This window comes from Lissotriton vulgaris, chromosome 12, assembly GCF_964263255.1.
Source record: "Lissotriton vulgaris chromosome 12, aLisVul1.2, whole genome shotgun sequence".
NCBI lineage: Eukaryota > Metazoa > Chordata > Amphibia > Caudata > Salamandridae > Lissotriton > Lissotriton vulgaris.
In genome coordinates this window covers 520,310,602-520,329,844 of record NC_141700.1, presented here as the reverse complement: position 1 = coordinate 520,329,844, position 19,243 = coordinate 520,310,602, and the positions used below count along the sequence as shown (strand labels likewise).

The 19,243-nt window shown below is 45.5% G+C and overlaps 1 protein-coding gene across 1 annotated transcript in view; it reads left to right on the top strand.

Moving 5' to 3' along the window:
* The window catches only part of HYDIN (HYDIN axonemal central pair apparatus protein), a 2,950,008-nt gene that overhangs the window by 1,343,396 nt on the left and 1,587,369 nt on the right, over positions 1–19,243 (top strand). The window contains exons 36-37 of the mRNA XM_086945295.1: positions 5,963–6,202; positions 10,661–10,829. Coding sequence (XP_086801421.1) covers positions 5,963–6,202; positions 10,661–10,829 — 409 coding nt within the window. The remainder of the gene's footprint in view (positions 1–5,962; positions 6,203–10,660; positions 10,830–19,243) is intronic.

The window sequence follows — 19,243 nt, the reverse complement described above, 5'->3', positions numbered from 1 at the left end:
CCTCCCGTGGGACTGGGACCTGGAACGGCGCGGGGCCGGCTGCCGGAGCTCGAGTCGCTTGCGGGACTGCTCCCGCCTAGCTTTAGACGTCAGGGCCCGGCAGTCGGAGCAGGTGCGGTCGTCGTGGTCAAGGCCTAAACACTTCAGGCACCGGCGATGGGGGTCCGTAACCGACATCAGTCGGTCGCACTTCGAACAGGGCGTGAACCTGGGCATCCCTACCGGCACCGATAGAGTCGAAGACTCGAGGAAAGAAATGATCAAAAAGATCAAAAAGTTTAGTCAAAAAATGACTAGGGGTAGAGCTTCTCCGGATCTGCGCTAGCTGGCGCGGAAAAAGAAGAACTGACGTCAGCGCACATGGGCGGCGTCAAGTACTCCGACGACGTCATTCCGGCGCTGACGACGCCGACGACGGACGCGGAGCCGCGGACGACGCCTACCGACGCGCAGGGGTATTGCTACGCAAAAAATTCTGGATCCAGTCTGATGCCTGGGGATATTCTAAGGTAAGGAATCTATCACTAACTAATGTCTCTTACAGATATATCGTTACACAAGTAGTAACTTGTGCGTCACACCTGGCTCCCTCTCAGTCGCTTCTTTTCATTGGTGTTGTTCTGGACACAGTGCAGTTTCGGGCCTATCCTCCCGGCAAGTGAGCCCAGGATATTCAGGATATAATACCAATGTTTCAGCCTCTATCCTGGATTTTGGTGAGAATGATCCTGAGGCTGCTGGGCCTCATGCATCCTGCTGGTGGATCATGCCAGATGACATATGTGGGCACTGCAGTGGGACCTGAAGTTCCAGTGGGTGCAGCATCAGGGGAATATTTCCGATTACTTCCAGATCTCGGAGAGAACTGCACAACAACTGCAGTGGTGGTTAACGAACCAGGATTGAGTCAGAGGCAGATCCTTCTTCCATCCCAACCAGACCTCACCTCACAGTGGTGACCGATGCATCACTCCTGGGATGGGGTGGCCACATGGGAGAGGCGGAGATCAGAGGAGTCTGGTCTCTGGACGAGTCCAGGCTTCATATCAACCTGTTGGAGCTCTGGGCAATTCGCTTGGCACTGAAGGCGTTCCTTCCCTCTGTCAAGGGGAAGGCAGTGCAGGAGTTCACAGACAACACCACTTCCATGTGGTACTGCAACAAACAGGTCAGGATGGGGGCGTGGACCCTTTGTCAGGAGGCTCTTCGCCTTTGGACATGGCTGGAACATCAGGGCATGACCCTGGTGGTTCAACACCTGGCAGGTTCTCTGAACGCCAGAGCGGACAAACTCAGCCATCGGTGCCTGGTGGATCACGCATGGCATCTTCACTCAGAGGTGGTGCAAGGTCTAATTCGGCAGTGAGGAGAGTCTTGGTTAGATCTGTTTGCCACCAAAGAGAACGTGCAATGTCATCAGTTCTGTGCTTTCCAAAGCGGCACTCGCTCAGTGACGCTTTTCGTCACGAGTGGAACTGCAGCCTCCTTTTCGCCTTTCCGCCTGTACCCCTTCTGCCGAGAGTGGTGAAGAAGCTAAAGCGTGACTGGGCCCAAGTCATTCTTGTGGCCCCGGACTGGGCACGAAGAGTCTGGTACCCCGAGCTCCCGAGCATGGCCATTGATCCTCCGATCAGACTGTCTCTTTCCAGTGGATCTTCTGTCGCAGCAGCAGGGGATGGTCCTCCATCTGAACCTGTCCAGCCTCCACCTCCTTGCGTGGAGATTGAGCAGTGACAGTTGACAGCTTTTGACCTTCCCCCCCGAAGTCTGTAAGGTCATCTTGGCTGCCAGGCATCCCTCCACTAAGACGGTATACGCCTGTCGATAGAACAAGTTTGTGGCATGGTGCACAGCAAAGGCTGTGGATTCCCTCTTTGCCCCTCTTTCTGAGGTCCTTTTGTTCCTTCTGTGCCCCAACAGGGAACTGCTCTGGCACTCTTAAAGGCTATCTGGCAGCCATTTCTGCTTTTATGCGGCTACATATCAGCCCTCTTTGTTCAAGCCCACTATTGTTACTAGGTCCTTTAAGGGCATTATTCACCTCTTTGCTCCATCTCCTTTCATAATGCCTCCGTCGGACTTGAACCTTGTCTTGACTTACCTTGTGTATGCTCCCTTCTAGCCTCTTCACACCTGTCCTCTTAGGCTCCTTACTCTGAAGACTGCCTTTGTTGTTGCCATCACCCCTACTCACAGAGTGAGTGAGCTTCAGGCTCTTTCTTCTAAGCACTCTTTCTTCTCTGTGCATCCAAACAAAGGGTGCTTAGGACGAGACCCTCGTTCCTTCCTAAAGTAGTTACTCCTTTTTTACATAGGACAAACTATCACTCTGCCTGCATTTTTCCACCCTCCGCACCCTTCCAAAGAGGAGGAGGGATTCCACCGTCTGGACCCAAACTGTGTGCTCTCCTTCTACCATGACCACACTAAAGATTTCCGAATGAACGATCAACTCTTTGTTGGTTATGTGGGGGCAAAGAAAGGTTGTGCTTTCCAAAAGCGAACAATCTCAAGATGGGTAGTCCTTTGTATAAAGATTTGTTACACTTTAGCGAAAAAGGAACCTCCAGTGGGGCTGTGGGCTCATTCCACTAGAGCTACGGCAGCAACAACCGCTTTGTCATGTGAAGACCCACTTATTGACATCTGCCAGGTGGCCACGTGGGCATCTATGCACACGTTCACCAGACATTACTGCCTGGATAGTGAAGTTCGGAGGGATGACTACTTTGCCCGTTCTGTCCTCCAAGATTTTCTGGTGTGAACTTGGTTCGCAGACCCTTCTCCGGGGATGGTATTGCTGGGTTATCTATTCTAAGGTAAGGAATCTAAACCTAACAGTCTCTATCAGATGAACAAGTTACTTAACTTCGGTAATGATGTATCTGTATCCTTCCTGCTCTGCAAACTGATTTCTCGGGGTAGGGACTGCCTTGCAGGACCCTAGTTGTGGCGCACCAGTGGTCAGTGTCTTTCATGGTTCTGCGTTTCTGGCGTGTAAAGTCATGTCAGAACTCACGTTAGCGTGAAGGGGCGCTGTCTAAGTAGGCATCGCGACGTCATCCCGGCAACCAGGACGCCGACAGCGGAAGTGCAGAGGTACTGCTAAAAGAAAAAATTCTCCGGATCCAGTCTGATGCCTGGGAGTAATTCTAAGGTAAGTAATCTATAATTAACATATGTCTCTTACAGATACATTGTTACAGAAGGTAAGTAACTTGTTCTTTACTGAAAACAGCTGAACTATTTCTGAAAGTATCAGCGAAATGGGGAATGATTGGCGGAATCTGACCAATTCTCACAGTATTTCCTCATTATTAGAGGATCTCAGGGCTCAACTTGTGATAGACTTGATTTTCCCCACACACTATCATTATACCTATATCTGTAAATTCAGGTGTGCGAAAAGGCGAGCTAATTTACTGCTCCTCTTATAATTAGGGCCTTAGTGGAACGGAAAAATTAATCAACAGCAGTGAGTTCTCCATTCTTCAAATAATTGATTGTGTAGCTGTGCAGCACAACTGATGATGTCATATGTACTCCGATACAATTTCCACAAAAGCACATTTTGGATTGATGATGAAAATAGTACCTGGCGGCAATGAAGGGGATAGTAGTACTGTTAATTTAGTGGTTTCATGAAGTTTTCTAACCTGGTTTCAATTAACACTGTTTATTTACATGAACCCTTACTAGGGTCACGTTATGCTGCTCAACTGTTTTAAAAGTCCTTCCAAAATTCAGGTTAGACAGACATTATAAATTCTTCCTGGCAGGATGTAGATTTCTCTTTCCTCAAGATGTTTTAGCTTCCTGTACTGTCAGAATCTGAAAGCAGGCTTCAAGCCAGGATTAAGATATGGCGCTCCAGTGAGCTGGGAAGTCAGTAAGAAGGCAGTCTCTATTAACCATGGTTTCAAGTCTTTAGATAGACAGATATTTGGGCTGCGGTTAAGACAGCTCTCAGCATGGAAAGAAGATACCCCCCTTCTCTCCAGAACTGTAATGAGGTTTTATGTATTGACCATGGGGTTTCAGGTACATAGTCTAGGATGTCATTGGTGACTACCTTTGAACCAATTCTTAGATCTGCTGAAAGTGTCCTATTCCCCCCTTTTTTTACAGTAGAATAATGTAATCCAAAGATTTTACCTAAGGTAAAGACAATTTCAAGCCCCATGTGGATTAAAGGAAAACTGTATATAACTCTGCTTGACAGCATGACCTTGTCTACAACACTCCTGTTTTCTTTTGCCCAAAAAGATTTCACAACTGCCAAAGGAATAACAGATCTGAGCCCTCCTTTCACTGGTGGAGAGACAGAGCCAGCAGGCGTCGTGCATGACTTTAGAAGAGTAGAGTGCAAGTGCCCAGTTTGTATCTAGATGTGGCTTCAATGGCAGAGTTCAGGAATCACTTCTCCACTATTCCCAGATTGTTAATAAACAGAAAAAGGAGAGGCGTAACAGTGAAACTTGTCTCTTCCACTAATGCGTTTTGCTGTCTAGGTATTTAGTTAAATTCTTAATCACCCACTGAGTGGATACAATTATAAAATGGTAACTCTCATAAGGTTCACTTTAAAAGAGATTGCAATTCTGGTCTCAGATTTCAATGTTTGTATCCCAACTCTATAAACCTTACAAATTTCCTCTTCTAGATCGCCACCAATCCTGAAATTGTAATTTACTGGACATTTATTTTTAGGGAAGGTTCTGCCAGAGGTGGAAACTTCTCAGCTACTAGTGTGTCACACAAATGTGCATGAGACATTGTTGGTTATGGTGAAATTGTGACTCACTTCTAGCAATGTATCTTAAGTACGCACAAGACAAGAGAGACTAGGCCTTATGCAGTATAGTTAAGTTATAGGGTGCCATTAATCATATTTTCTTACCACCCACTGTGAGCCTGGGGACTTATAAATATCACGTAATAGTTTCATGTTGATATGGTCTACAATGTGTATGGGGGACATCATTTTAAACAGCGTTTATGGGTGGAGATTGGTTAGCAGCTGTGGTTAAAAATCAAGAGCATCCAAAAATAGTCTGAGTCTGCTGGATTGACGTACCATCAAATATCGAGGGATCCAGCTCCCTTTCAGAAGAGACTGCAGAAAGTCAATTTATCCCCACTGATGTCGTTTTTTTTGCTGGGATGTTCATAGCTGGCTCTCACTGCCGCTCTCAATGAGTAGTAGGATCGCTTTGCTAAAGATGATCATCCTTCCTAAGCTCCTACATATACTGCAAACTATGTGTGCTCTCCTACAGGTTTCTATCCACGCGGCCATCCCTGTTGAGATCATGTATGTGGGGCGGGGATATCCTTAGATCACTTGCTAACTGCAAAAAGTCAACCATTGAGGGTGACATAGCAATAATAGACCCTGTGTCATAATACAGATCAGCACACTTGCTGGTTTTAAATGAATAAATCTATTCAACTCAGAATGGAGCCTGGCAGAACCCTACATACCTGGTTATGTTGTGGGCGATCAGGAAGGCATCCTTGACATCTCTTGCTGTCTGTGCAGCTTCTATGATCCAGACACACCAAGTATGAGGATTTCCTAAGACTCCTAACCGGTACCTCCGTTCCGGAGTCTTCGGTCTCCTCAAAGTATGTGTTTCCAAGAATACTGCCTGATTCCCTTGTATGCCTATGCTTCCTCCTTACATTAGCAAGAATGGTGAGATACAGCCTCTGTGTCTCTGTGAACCTTACACAAGAGACCGTGCAAATAGTGTATCTTGAGCCTCACCCTTAATTCCTGATGACCGACAACTAAGATCACCAATAATTAACTATTGATTTCTTGTCACTGTGTGTTTTGAAAGTTTTAACCAAACAGTTCAGCAAATGTTGCGTGTATCAGGGAAGTTTCTGAATTATATCAAAAATGTTGTTTGGGGCACACTTTACACCTGTATTGCTTTGTCTTACATGTTTACAGAAGTTCTACAGCCAACGACTAGTATTGACCGTGTCAAAGAGCAGCCAGCGTGTGCTGCTGATGGTGCAAGGAAAGGGTCTAGAACCTCACTTGGACTTCATTCCCTCTGTGATTGAACTGGGACCTATCCTGCCTTACAGCATAGGGGCTGAGACCAATGTTGTTGTGAAGAATCCCTGCAACTTTCCCATTGAATTCTACTCCCTGGAACTGGACAGGCAATACTTGGAGGAAGAGCAGGTAGGAAGACCGTTTCATACTCTTCTTTAGCTCCCAAATTGCCCCATGCCATTTAGCGAGTCCTGACATGTTTGCCAACAGCACAGTGGATCATGGGATTTGGAGTTTCGCTTTCAACATTCGAGGTATAATCTCAAATATCGCAGAATGCACACCAATGTTGTCTAAAAAGATTATACTTGAGCAAGTTGTCAAGCATTCCAATGGCTAGCTGCCAATTGCATCATTCAGCTTCCAAATGATAAGCTCCAATTTCACAAAAAGGGGAGGGGTGTGTGTTTAAGATTTACTTGCCACGTTTCTTTTCTCTGAATTACCATAAGTGATTTCGTCACTTGAGAATTGGAAGGGAGGATAGGAGGCGTACTAAAATAGTCACTGAAAAGGAACTCAGATTAATGTGCATTATTCATTCAATATTTAGAGTAGAAAATGAATGAAGAGTACGATTGAAACTAGGTAAATTCAGTCTAGTGAATTAATTAGATTAAGTTCGGGCAGTGGCACACATAAAAAGACAGAATAGACTGAAGTATTGTAAGACCTTTTTTATTAACTTTTATATTTTGCAAACTCCACCCAAATGGAAGATCCAGGCTATTTACTGAAGGAAGGAAAGATGTGTGCAAAAGTGCATATGTACAGACTGAGTTTGAAGGATTACCACACATATTTTGAAATATAATTTGAGCAGAGTACATTAGTCTGATATCTTAATGTGTTGCATTGCAGAGCTGAGGTAATACAATAGTGTAGTGTTGTGGGACTATTGTCACATTAGTGATATAAGACCGATCATAGAACAAATTGTAAAGAGGAGTGAAGCTTAAAACCTAAAGGTAGGTGGAGCAGGAGAGCATTAGGGCAGATGAGGAGAACAAGAGAGCGATGAAACTGAATTTTCTATATGCTTAGCGGGGGTGTTCTCTTAATTTGTGTTGGAAGATCAGGTAAGAATTAACTTGTTTGAGTTCATTGGGAAGGTCGTTCCATAACCTGGGGCTTTCCTGAAGATTTTGCAAGTTAGAGTTCAGCTTTTCTTGAAAATGGGAGTTTCAGGGTGGAGAGATTTGGATCTGAGGCATTTTGCCCCCTTGACATTTTTACTTTGAGCGGCATTTTACTATGTTTGGTTTTAGAGGTTTGTAGCTAATGAAGCAGTTCTTTATGTAAATCTAGCCACCAGAGGGAGACAAAAAAGTGCTTTGTGAAAGATGTGGTGTGTTCATTTTTTATTATTGATATCAGTCCGGTTGCCTAATGTAATGCACCTGCTAATGATGTGAGGCACCTCCCTGCAAAATCAGTGAAAGTGAGTTCCTATATTCAAGAAGTGGTATGACAAGTGCTTAATACAGTTTGTGGGCAGGTCTTTAGAGAAGAAGGTCCTGATCTAAAGTTTGGCAGACAGGGTACTCTGTCACAAATGTGACTGAGTACCCTGCCTGCCAAGCCCTCAGTCCTCATTTAGAAACGGGTGGACTTCAAGGATTTCGTCAATGGATTCCCCATTGGCTGTGGTAGCGGAATGCTTCATCAAACAGCCCAGTGTAGTAGGGGCAATCGGAGGAAGAACATTACACCTCCCGCCCTATTTAGGATTTAAGGGGGTTAAGTCTTTTTTTTTTTCTGTCGATCATGGTCGGGAAAAACCTGCAGTGAGGGACAGGAAACCAACTACAATAACCTCACACCCCAGTAGAAATCTCCTAACGCGTGGTGGGTCCTGAGGTTTTTTTTTTTTATTTTAAAAACTCCTGCTTTAGGAGTTTGTTTTTGAAAACCTAAAAAAAAGAAACACGTTTGGTAAACGGGTGTTAAAACATGACTGTGGTTGCCTGCCAATCGTTTAGTACATTGAAAGGAACTGCCATAACAGTGGTTCCTGTCATTGTACAGGGATGACCTCTGTGCGGCAGTCATCTCTAAGAGAGGCTTGGTAGCCTCTCAGGGTAGGTGGAGGTAATGCCCCCCACCATCCTGATGGCCTTTACTCTGCCTGCCAAACTCTAAATCAAGCCCAAGGTGTTCGGTTGACCTGCATACTAAGATCCGGTCATAGACTGATTTTGTTATAGCTTTGATATGTGCGTTCAGTAGCAATTTATTTTCGTGAAATAGAGGGATTTGACATTTGAGAGAATTTGTGAGCTTAGTATTGTTATATTTATGGAGTTTTAGGAGATGAAAAGATGCCTCCGTCTTAGTGGGGCTTAATTTCGTTATTTTCTGTCTTATTCAGTCTCGTATGCTCCCATGGAATTCTTGATGGGTGAAGCTGATTACACTTTTTTTACTCTTGAGTAAATGTTTCTTTCAGTCTTGAATGCTGCCATGACATTTTTAAAGAATTAAACTAATTAATATCATCTGCATATTTGTGATACATGATGTATAGGAAGTCCAGAAACAGTGATAACCAAAGAAAGAGTGCTCAGTGTGAGAGAGGTGTTGTTTATTTTAATCATTTGGGAGCCATCATAGGTAGTATTTTGTAGAGATTTGCATGGTGTGTCATGGTCCACATAGTTAACTGCTGCTGAAATATTCAGCAGCACAGTAAAGTCATAACCAAGTACTTGAAGGCTGTTATCCACTACCTTTAGCATGGGTATGTCTGTTTGTTTAGTAGAAAATGTTCACTTAATGTGCTTGCTTACTTGTTCAGCCAACCAACTTTCTAGAAGTTCATCAATGAATGGAGTGCTAGTTATGGAGAGATTAATTGTCTTTTTGGTTAGGGCGGACTCTTGTGTTTCTTAGGATGGGGTTGAATATACCGTTCTTCAGTGCTGTGGGTACAGTGCCTTGAGAGATGCAGTGCTTATGATGTTGAGCCAGTGGGTCTTTACAGTGGGGGATAACATTCTGGCTAGAGGTATTATGAGTTAATGTACAGGGATTAAAACGTGTAGGATTGGGGCAGCCTCTGTACCTATGTACAAGAATTTGGTCCCTTGTTTAGTTTAGTCTTGCGGCTGGCTGCTAACTGGCAGCATGGCTGGCGCTGGACGCGGACGGAAGCAAACAGGCTTGCCTTAGGCGCGCCAGCGGCGCGTCCGCTGGCCTATGTGTTTATAGGAGGAGCTAGGGAATAATTCCGCCCCTTCCCTGTCCTGACTGGGTTCAGCTGTGATGAGGGAAGATTAGGCCCCGTCCTCCACTCAAACGGCTCCTGCCGCGGTGGACCGGGGCAGAGGGCAAAGTCCCCAAGCAATAGATGTGCAAAATACGCAGGCAAGAGGTTAAAATCAATTTCAATAGATTAAAAACAGTACACAGAAGCTTAGTAAAAACACGCTATATAGAGAGGGAACACGGGGCGGCAAACCGGGAATTAACTGCCTCTCCATGATAAGTTAAAATATAAAGTTTATTTGTATTTAATTCTAAATAAAGTATATCTCCTCCTGGGAATAGTGCTGCATTAAAAATAATAGTTTGTCATCTCCGTGCCTACCCTGGCAGCATTGTTTAACATTTTGACTCCTGCTGGTACAAAATTGTCAATAAAATGATTTCACTCCAAGTCTCCTTTAAAAATTGTGTCTTGCGCACAGTATATACTTCAATGGAATTACAATTTTTCCTTAAAACCAGAGAGGATCCAGATGTAAACATGTTTTTAACACAGATTAGTACCTTCCTAAACGACTTAAGTATGCCACGTAGCATGAGCCAGAAGCGAATGGGGACACATCTAGGGGGATGACAAGAAGAGCAGGGAGCAGTAAAAAAGTAAAAGGCAGCTGGAAGACATACCTCTGTTTCCATTTCAAAATGTACTATTAATCACTTCCTCATTGTTACCTGTATTACGTATGTGTGGTATGGAATCCCATGGCGTTGCTAGCACTGTGCATCTGCTACCCGTACTTACATGATTGCTGCAATGTCTGTTAAAAAGTAAAATAAGTTATTAAAAAAAACTAAAAAAACTATGACCAGGTCGAAGCGTTAGGCCCTATATTGATGGCATAAACTCGCACACATGACAAGAGCAACTTGTTATGCATCCTGCAAAATCTATCAGAAAGAAATTGTGTGCCTTATGATCTTTAGGGCAAAACTCGGACACATCCAGCAGCAGCATTCGGTACTCCACATCTTACAGATGAGCAATAGCCTTCCTCAGTCCGGTTTCTAAAAACCTGCTATTCTAGATAGCATCTTAGCAATAAAAGCCATTATTGCGACAGACTCTGTTACTACTGCACAAAGGTTCACAAAACATGTTTTCTGTATTTTCATGGTAATGGCATGGTCTTAGTATATTTGTGGGGCACTTTGAGGTGTTTCCTATTGGCAGCTTTAATTTTTGTCAGCTTATTTCCAGATGTTATGTAATAATTCTCTTCTCACACAAAGGCCTCTCCATTCAGTTAATCGTAGGCTCACTTTTTCTTTCACATTTTGTCACTAAACCTATAATCAATGTCTTTCCTGCATTTTTCTCAGATTCTGCGAATGATCAAGGGCTATGACGCTCACAATATTTTGCTGTTGCCGCCTCGTAAACCGGGTGAGAAATTGCCCAACGAACTTCTGGAATACAATGAAGAACAGAAAAAGATACAGGAAGAACAGGCAAAGGCCAGGCCGATAGACAACCTGAATCATGAAAGTGGTGAGGAAAAGCTGTTCATAGTAAATAGGTTTCAGTTATTGCTTTTTCCCCAGTAACTCTGTTTAAGTTATCCAGCTCTAAATCTTAGGCATGGACCTGCCACTTATGAAGAATTCTGACTTCAGACACTATTGACTGGAACCAACAGCTGTATCCCTAGGAAATCTAGGATTTTTATAGTTTCCCTCATGTATGTTTGCATTCCTAAATCCTACATGTGTAGAAATTAAATTATTGAAATTTCATAGGCATAGGTTTAGGATAAATAAAAATGTCAATAACATTTTTTTTTCCATTCATCAGAAAATAGTTTTCAGTGTGAAGGATTTCATTCTTCCACATCCTAGGTTACCAGGGCATGCATCCGATTAGAAGTGTGTAGGAGTGTTTATTGTTGCCTGCAAATATTGGTGAATACCAACAAAGCTGTAAAGTGATCTATTTTCAAAACATTTGTTTGCATGACCTCTCCTCAGCGTCAACCCACTCACTTGACAGAAACTATACCATTGTTTCTTTTTTTTAAGAACTATATTTTTGCGTGCATGACCGAGCACGTCAACACAGTAATGGTAAGAAAAACGTATAAGACGGGAAAAGAAAACATGAAAGAAAACAGCCATCATTGCAATGTTGCAGGTGGATGACTCATGTACATTCCATGCACATCAATAATACATTATCAAGACATCCCTATTACAGTATCTCATGCTTGAACTGTGATAACCACAAACAGGTCCAGAAATTATAAACGAAAAGCTCAGAACTTCAATGTGAGCTGGTTCATGTGTCTCCATCGTAGCCACGCTCCTCCCCTTCAGAAGAGGAGGCAGAATGAGAGCCCGCATGATCCATGAACCTCGCGAGGGGACCCGCCCACTCCCCCAGATCCTCCTCATCTTTATCGTCACACCTTCACCACCTCTAGCTGATCTCCTCAGCTAATGCCCATTCAATCACATTCCCCACCCATCACTCTACACTCTGCCCTCTCTGACCCATCCAAGTAATCGCTACCTGCCTCTTAACCAAAAGTAGTAGTAGGTGTAGGAATTTATATGCCATCTTTTGGCCCTTTGTCTGGGGAACGTCCCCCAACAAGCCTACCAGAGCTTCCATGAACATATGCACCACTCTGCTCACTCGTCTCATCACTTGCAACCAGAATATGCGCACCTCCAGGCAATCCCAAGCTAGATGTAGAAATGTAGCCAGAGGGGCAGTCTAGAGGTATACTGAGATCAATTCTATGAAGCTTGACAGGCATAACATAGGTATGGTGTAAAAAATGTAAGTGTATAAGTTTGAACCTACCGGTACTGGATACCGACTTCACCAAAGAACATCGTCTCATCCATCGAGGATTATCCAGCTGTACCCTGAGATCATTATTCAAAGTCTTCCATACCAGAAATGGGATGGACCGTCGATATGCGGTCAAAGCTTTTTATAAAAGGGAGACCAGATGACAACCCCCACCCAACTCTTCGAGGCCCCGAAATGGGAATGTAACTGTCGAAAGACCGCCTGATGTACAATGTAGAAAGCATGTTGTATAGAGTATAAGCATCTCTGTAGGAAAACCATTTTTGAAATGGCCACATGGCACAGAAGGGAGAGAGGAAGCAAATTCCAGAAACGTAGGGATGAACGGAGGCCCTCCATAACCCATCCGATATTATACTGGCAGCGCGTCTGCAGGGAGTGGGTCACCATCACCCCCATGTACTGGAATTTATCTCTTTCCCAATGGAGGGGCACAGATGGTAAATCAGTCACCTGGCATGTAGCCAAAGCACCCATAAGATACACCATGGATTTCCTATGGCTGATCCATAGTCCCAACAGTAGACCAAATGCGGTAAAATGGGAAAACAAAAAAGGAACAGACTGCCGCGGTGCTGAGAGATAAAAAAGCTTAGCATCTGCATACATTGACAGCAGATGAGTGATATCTCCCACCTTGATACCCCAGTCCTGCAATAACCTGTTGGTTCTGGACAGCTAGGGCCTCTAGCACTATGGCAAATAAAAGGGGTGAAAGCGGGCACCCCTGATGCGTACCACTGCCCACCTTCCATGAGTCAGAGCAGGGCTGTCCTACCCATACCCTGGTGGTAGGGCTAGTATATAACTAGTGCACCTAAGCATGAAACTGTGTCCTAAATCACATGGCTTCCAGCACTGTTGCAGGAGGCCCGCTTAGTATATGATGCACACTTGTTTAAGTGATGCATTTTGCACTAATCCAGGCAAGGAGATTTTAGTGGTCTTTGATAACCATAGAAAGCTCTCAAAGTGATAGCTGTGGAGAGCAGCTTTCAGGCTTATCTTGAAGGAGTGTTAAGCAGTTTGTTTTACCAAATTAATCATATTTTGCAGGTTAAAGTAAAAAGCACCATGCAGTGTATATATAAAAAATACTTCTGTTTATTACACAACACTCACTAACACATTGGTATATCTGCTACCCGGAGATATCAACACAATACAACAAAAATACTTCAATTGCAATTAAGGTAAGTAGCACAAAAAACAGTGGTCTCCAGGGGGAGACCAAACCATATACTAAGAAAGTGGAATGTGAACTGCAAAGGAGAACCGGACTTAGACCAGACGACCCAGAGGAGCCAGGACACAAGGAACCACCCAAGGTAAATATACAGGAACCACACGGAGCCTGCGTGCAGAGTGGGAACACATCCACGTGCTCGACGGAAGTCAATGGAGAAATCCCGGTTGCATTTCTGCAGAAGAAGGACCCTTCCCAGAGAATTCCCTGGGAGGACAAAAGGTTGGAGAGCAGCCCCAATTGTGGATGCCCCGGAAACCAGGTTACCTACACTAGGGAAATTCAGGTGAATAGGAGTGAAGAGACGTCAGAAACCTCTGTATAGGACAAACGAAGACTTGAAAGAAAATCCCTCTGGAGAAGTAGGTGAAGAAGTCTAGTGGAATCCAAGGCAGATGCAGGGAGTTACTCCTTCGCTCTAAGAACCTGGCAGAGACACAGATGATGAAGAAGACTTGCAGAACAGCAAGACCAGGAGCAGCAGGAGTCTTCCTCAGTGCAGTCTCGATTCCAAGCAAAGTCTAGCACAAACAGTCGAAGAGCCACGGGATTTCAGGCTTGAGCCTTATCCCATTACAAATCTAATGAACCACCCAAAGGTAAGCCTTTAAGTACCCTGGGAAAGGGTTGGAACAACTCAGGTGTCCCTCCCAGAGAAGGGACTGGACAGAGGGGAGGATACTCTCATGTCCTTTTGTTAAGTTTAGCATTGGAGCGGGAGGTTAGGGCCACCTGAACTGGCTCAAACTGGAGTATGCAAGGAGGGCACTAGATGTGCCTTTCAAACCAGTCCTGTGGCACTGGCAAGCACCACACCCCCCAATACAATAAGTCCTGTCTGGAAGGTGGTTACATCTCCCTGTGACAGGAAACCTATTGCTCACCTGTCCCCTGTTCGAGCTTGGATCAGCAGCCGGAGGGCATAATCGTGTCTGTGGTCGGCAGCAACACCAGCTTGCTGTCAGAAAAGGCTATTCTCTTCCAGGTGATACTCATCAATAGTCATAAGCAGTGAATTATCCCCGCCCACGTGCGGGATCCTGGAGCATACAGCAATATATAATGTATATGTATGTAAATATGCAGCCCCAACCACAAACCAAACAAGCATTGGCGTTGCCAATAGGTCTCGCAGTAGGAAAGTTGGAGCTATTACAATTGCAAATAACAATGCCTTTTATTTTTGTTTTCATTTTAAAAACATAAAGGGCTTTGTCATTTACAAAACCAATAGCTCCAACTTTCCTACTGCGAGACCTATTGGCAACGCCAGTGCTTGTTATTTCAGCAAGCTATGCACGCTTTTGGTCAGGGGAGATGTCATTGACAGTGGTAAAGAAAATGTAATGTCTTTATTTACTCCCATCCTGGTTATGAGTAGGTCTCTAAGTGGGGGAAAGGGTGAGGTCCTCAACCCAATTGCAAGAAATAATCTACACTTTTAGGGAATCCATCACTGGCGTGTTGCCAGTCATGCACAATCAGAGAACATAGCTGCAATGTTGGACTTTCTGAATATGCTCAGTGTAGGAGAGTAGGGTCTGCAATCCTATGATCACCCAGATTTTTTGCTTTTGTTTCACTGGTTTACGACTTTCTCTGGCTGTGGGCCTGCCAATCAGACCCACAGCCTGGCTGTTCTCTCTCTAAATAACAACATGTACCCTAGGTGCATTTACCAATTGGTACTGGGCCACCTTATCAGACACTGTAACTCAGGGCATAGGTGTACCCAGGGCCTACCAGGGGCTGAAGCATGTATTATGCCACCCCTGGATGGCCTCCTAAATTTGACACAACTGGCTGCATGACAGCTGGGGCAAAGTCGTGTAATCACCCTTTGCTGTAGATATAGTATACCTATATCTAACCCTAAAAATGGACACACAGATTCCTATCAGTCACTCCTATGGCAGGCCTTGACAATCCTGAAGGCAGAGTGCTTGGAATCGTGTGAGATGGTGCTCTGGCATGAGCTGAGCCTGTCTGCAGCTTGCGGAACCAAGTCCTAATAGCTGTTCCATGATAACGCATACCATATACTCTTAAGTGCATTATAATCCTCGCGGCTAAATGCTATCTTTGGTATTGCTTTATCAAAACATGTCGAGTAAGGTGTCATACGAATTGGAATACTAACCCCTCGCCAATTCTGGCAACGGGGTTAGCATTCCACCCTTCTAGAGGGACACGACATGTATGTGACTGTGAACCCCGGTTAAAGTTAAACGAAGCCTCAGCTCCACAAAATGGATGCTGCCACCACAGACACGAGTCTGACCTCCTGCTGCTGGGAGTCCTTCCAGCGAGGAGAGCTTGGACAAAGGGTTTCCTGTCCGGGGCAGTGCTAGCACCATCCCAGACAGGGTTTTGTGTATCCTGGGTAGGCAGGGCTTTACAGGAAGGTGACTGCTGAGTGGCACCCCGGTGCTCACTACGCATAGGCCGGTCAGAACCAGTTCCAGGGGCACACCAGCCCCTGGCCTGAGGGAAGTCCGGCATGGGAGACTAGTGTAACCACCCCCCTCCTAGTCCCACCCATAGGCAGGACCTAGTCACCGGGTCAGCCCCTTTTCTTAGTATAAAGATAGGAGCGGGCCCTGTTCAAATTAGATCATCTTTGGAATCAAGACACGACTTTCTGTGAAAGGACATCAAGATTTCTTCTTCAAGATTCTCCCTTGTGACTAAGAAGTAGTCACCCTGCATCCGCAGGCACCATCTAAAGAACACTGCGGTCTGCTGCAAGTCCTTCTTCACGAATCCGACGACCCAGCTCGACGAGACACGGCTTCCCTGGCACCTCTGACCTCTTCTCACCTCTACAGCCAAGCTGAGAACCGTGAGTGCGACGAGACCTCGAGGGACCGACGATCGCCAAGACTGCACGACTTCTTTACAGCACGCCCGCCGAGTGTTCCACTGGTGAGTGCTTTGGGGTCCGAGAAGCCCCGACCCTGAGCAGCTCCAGCACCGAAGATCAGCCTCCCAGCATCTCCACGATCTGCGTGGGGCCCTTCTGCTTTTTGCTGCTCACCGCGTTGTTTGGCTACTAGCCCGCTGGCTTGTGGCCTTCTTAACGACGCCCGACGACATCACTGCTGCTGGTCTGGTTGCTCCAGACTGGCCCTTGCTCCCTTCCAAGAGAGGAGCACCCCGGACCCTCCTGGTCCACTCCAGACGCCATTTTAGGTCCACCGCGTGGGCTTGAATTAGCCAAGGCTTTGTTGCCCAATCCTGGGTCCAGCGACGCCGACAGCTTCAGCCATCGTGGGACAGCTCGCTCCTCCATCCTGGTCGCCGACAACGCCTCCTGGTTCGTGAGATCTGCGAGCCCAGCGTCACCCACTCACCTAGTCGAGGTGATTACCATCCGGTGCCCTCCTGGTGCCACCTGACTACTGGCTAGTAGTCACGAACTTGATCCCCTCTGCTTTCAGGTGTCATCTATCTTCAAGATCCAGGCTTGGATCACTTCGAACTCTCTTCACTGGTCGCCTGCCAGCATCTTCCTTCCAGGCTCCTGGTCCGTCTACGAGGATTCCCGACGTCTTTTGAGACCTATGCAGCTGCAGCCCCTGGGCTAGGTAACTTCGGCATTTCGGTGCCCCAGCATAGCCTCACTATCCAAGGGTCATAATCCACTTTCGTTTTCCTCCTACCAGGTCGGGTTCGCCCGAGAACACTAACTTTATCTTTACTAGCTACCATAGACTTTGTCCCGCATCACGCGTGAGAGTGCACACTCTGCACCCGAGTCCCCTGGGCCTCCTAGAAGTAATCTAACGATTCTATAGTCAAGTCCTAGCGATTCCAAAGCCTATTAGTACTGTACTTACCTGCTAGTAATTTCGCATTCCACTTTCAGAGTATATGGTTTTCCGTGCCTCTCGGGCATTTGTATATACTGTGCTAACTTAAGTATTTTCGTAAGAGTTTTGTTTTGTGCTTAGTACCCTGTCCTCATAAAGAGTACAGGGCTGTTGTGATTTTAATAAATACACTGTTTATTTTCATAACACTTGTGTGGTGTCCTTTCACTTGGTGTTCAAGGGGTATATGTGTGGTATAACAGCTGGCTTAACACGCCCTCTCGAGTCTTTAGCCTTAGACTGCTCGTATCCATGCTACTAGGATAGCTGGTCTATAAGGTTGAGTTACAACCAATCATCAATAAGGGTTGTTGGACTGATACATAGTGTTCACTAGAATAGTGAGCACTGCATATCAGGCCACCTTCTCACACTCAGTGCTGCCAGTTTTATAAAATAACTATGAGAACAAATATGGTCCTTCTAAGTTGCCCCATATACATATTCTATGGTGCTCAGGTGAACGATGGGTCAGAAAGTCCAAGCTTCCCACAGTATATCACAGCTACCACGCCCCCTCCCTGCTGCGACCAATCAGCACCGCTGTGGATACTGCATCCGTGGGCGGCGGTCATGACGTCATGGACTCAGCACATCGACGATGATGTGTTGTTTCCTGTGAGGAAGTGCACGCCCGCTCACTTTGGGTTTGTGTGAATTTGCTTTCCTCAACATGTGTTGCATATTTTGTCTGTTTCAAATGTGCACATTGTTCTTTTTCTAAATAAAGCACTTTGTGGCACAAGTTTAGAATATAACGAGGTCTTGATACTACCTGAACCAGTGCGTTAAGGGGCTGCCACCTGGCAGCGCTTTGGGGTAGAATTGAGAAATGTTTTATTTCTTTATATAATTCTGTCCTCGTGAGCTTCTGCAGAACGCAGGCATCAAACGATTGAGGCAGAAGTAAAACATGTTAGTCGCTGGTATTGACCTCTTTGACCTTGAGTTCTACCCCGTAGTCTGGTCGGTTCGAAGCTACTGTGAATAAAGTACACATTTATCGGTTAAGACACAAAGTAAAGTTTATGATGTCTTATGTGTTTGGATCTGTTCACGGCGGGTGCTTTTTGAATGCTCTATAATATTCCACAAGTTCCTTGCTGCGCTTGACAGCAGCGAGGCAACTACTGCGTACAACAAGATGTGGGAGCACTGTGAGAAACGGGCATTCAGCAAAATCATGAAAAAATAAAAAATTAGCTTCTCTGCAAAATAATGTTCACAGTGTATGTAGTAAAATGTGCCTGCCCAAAGCCATATATAGGGAGTACTCAGATTTCCGAAAATGAGTGTGATTAAGGGACTCTCAGAGGAACGTCGGAGCAGACAGCGGGACAGTGAGCCGCGTGCTCGAAGGAAAGTACACAAATACACGTTTAAATGGATATAAAGCAAGGGATAGCGTGCCAAGGTGCACACTAGCTCAAAGGGAGGGAGGGTAATTAGCTTGCAGTTGTCACCAGAACGCTGCGATGGCTTCGTTGAACAAAAATGCCCTTTTTCGGTAACATGTTACATTTTACACTACATGCCTAGTTTCCTTTAATAATTATGAAAATGGTCCGTCTTTTTAAAACTTAGAAAAAACTAAAGCAGTAACTTGATTATTTTAACTAACTGATTGGTTGTCGGTGGCTTTTAACAACAAACTAAAAAGAGCGAGGAGGGGGTGCGAGGGATGAGTGAGGATGGGGTAGCAGGGGAGGGAACACGGCCTGGGGGAAGCTGGCTGGGGAGGGGGAGGAGAAATCCAAGGAAGGCTGTGTGCGGGGAGAGAGGGGAGGTGCTGGAGCTGGGGAACAGATGGCCTGGGTGAAGATGGCTGGGGAGGGGGAGGCGAAATCCAGACTTGAAGCACCGGGAAACTGAAAGTAAGGCCGGCCGGCCATCCAAGAAAAATTAGGGGATGAGAAGCCGAGAAGCCGTAGAGCGCACGCTGGGCGAAGCCCTTTGATGTGCTGCGAAGA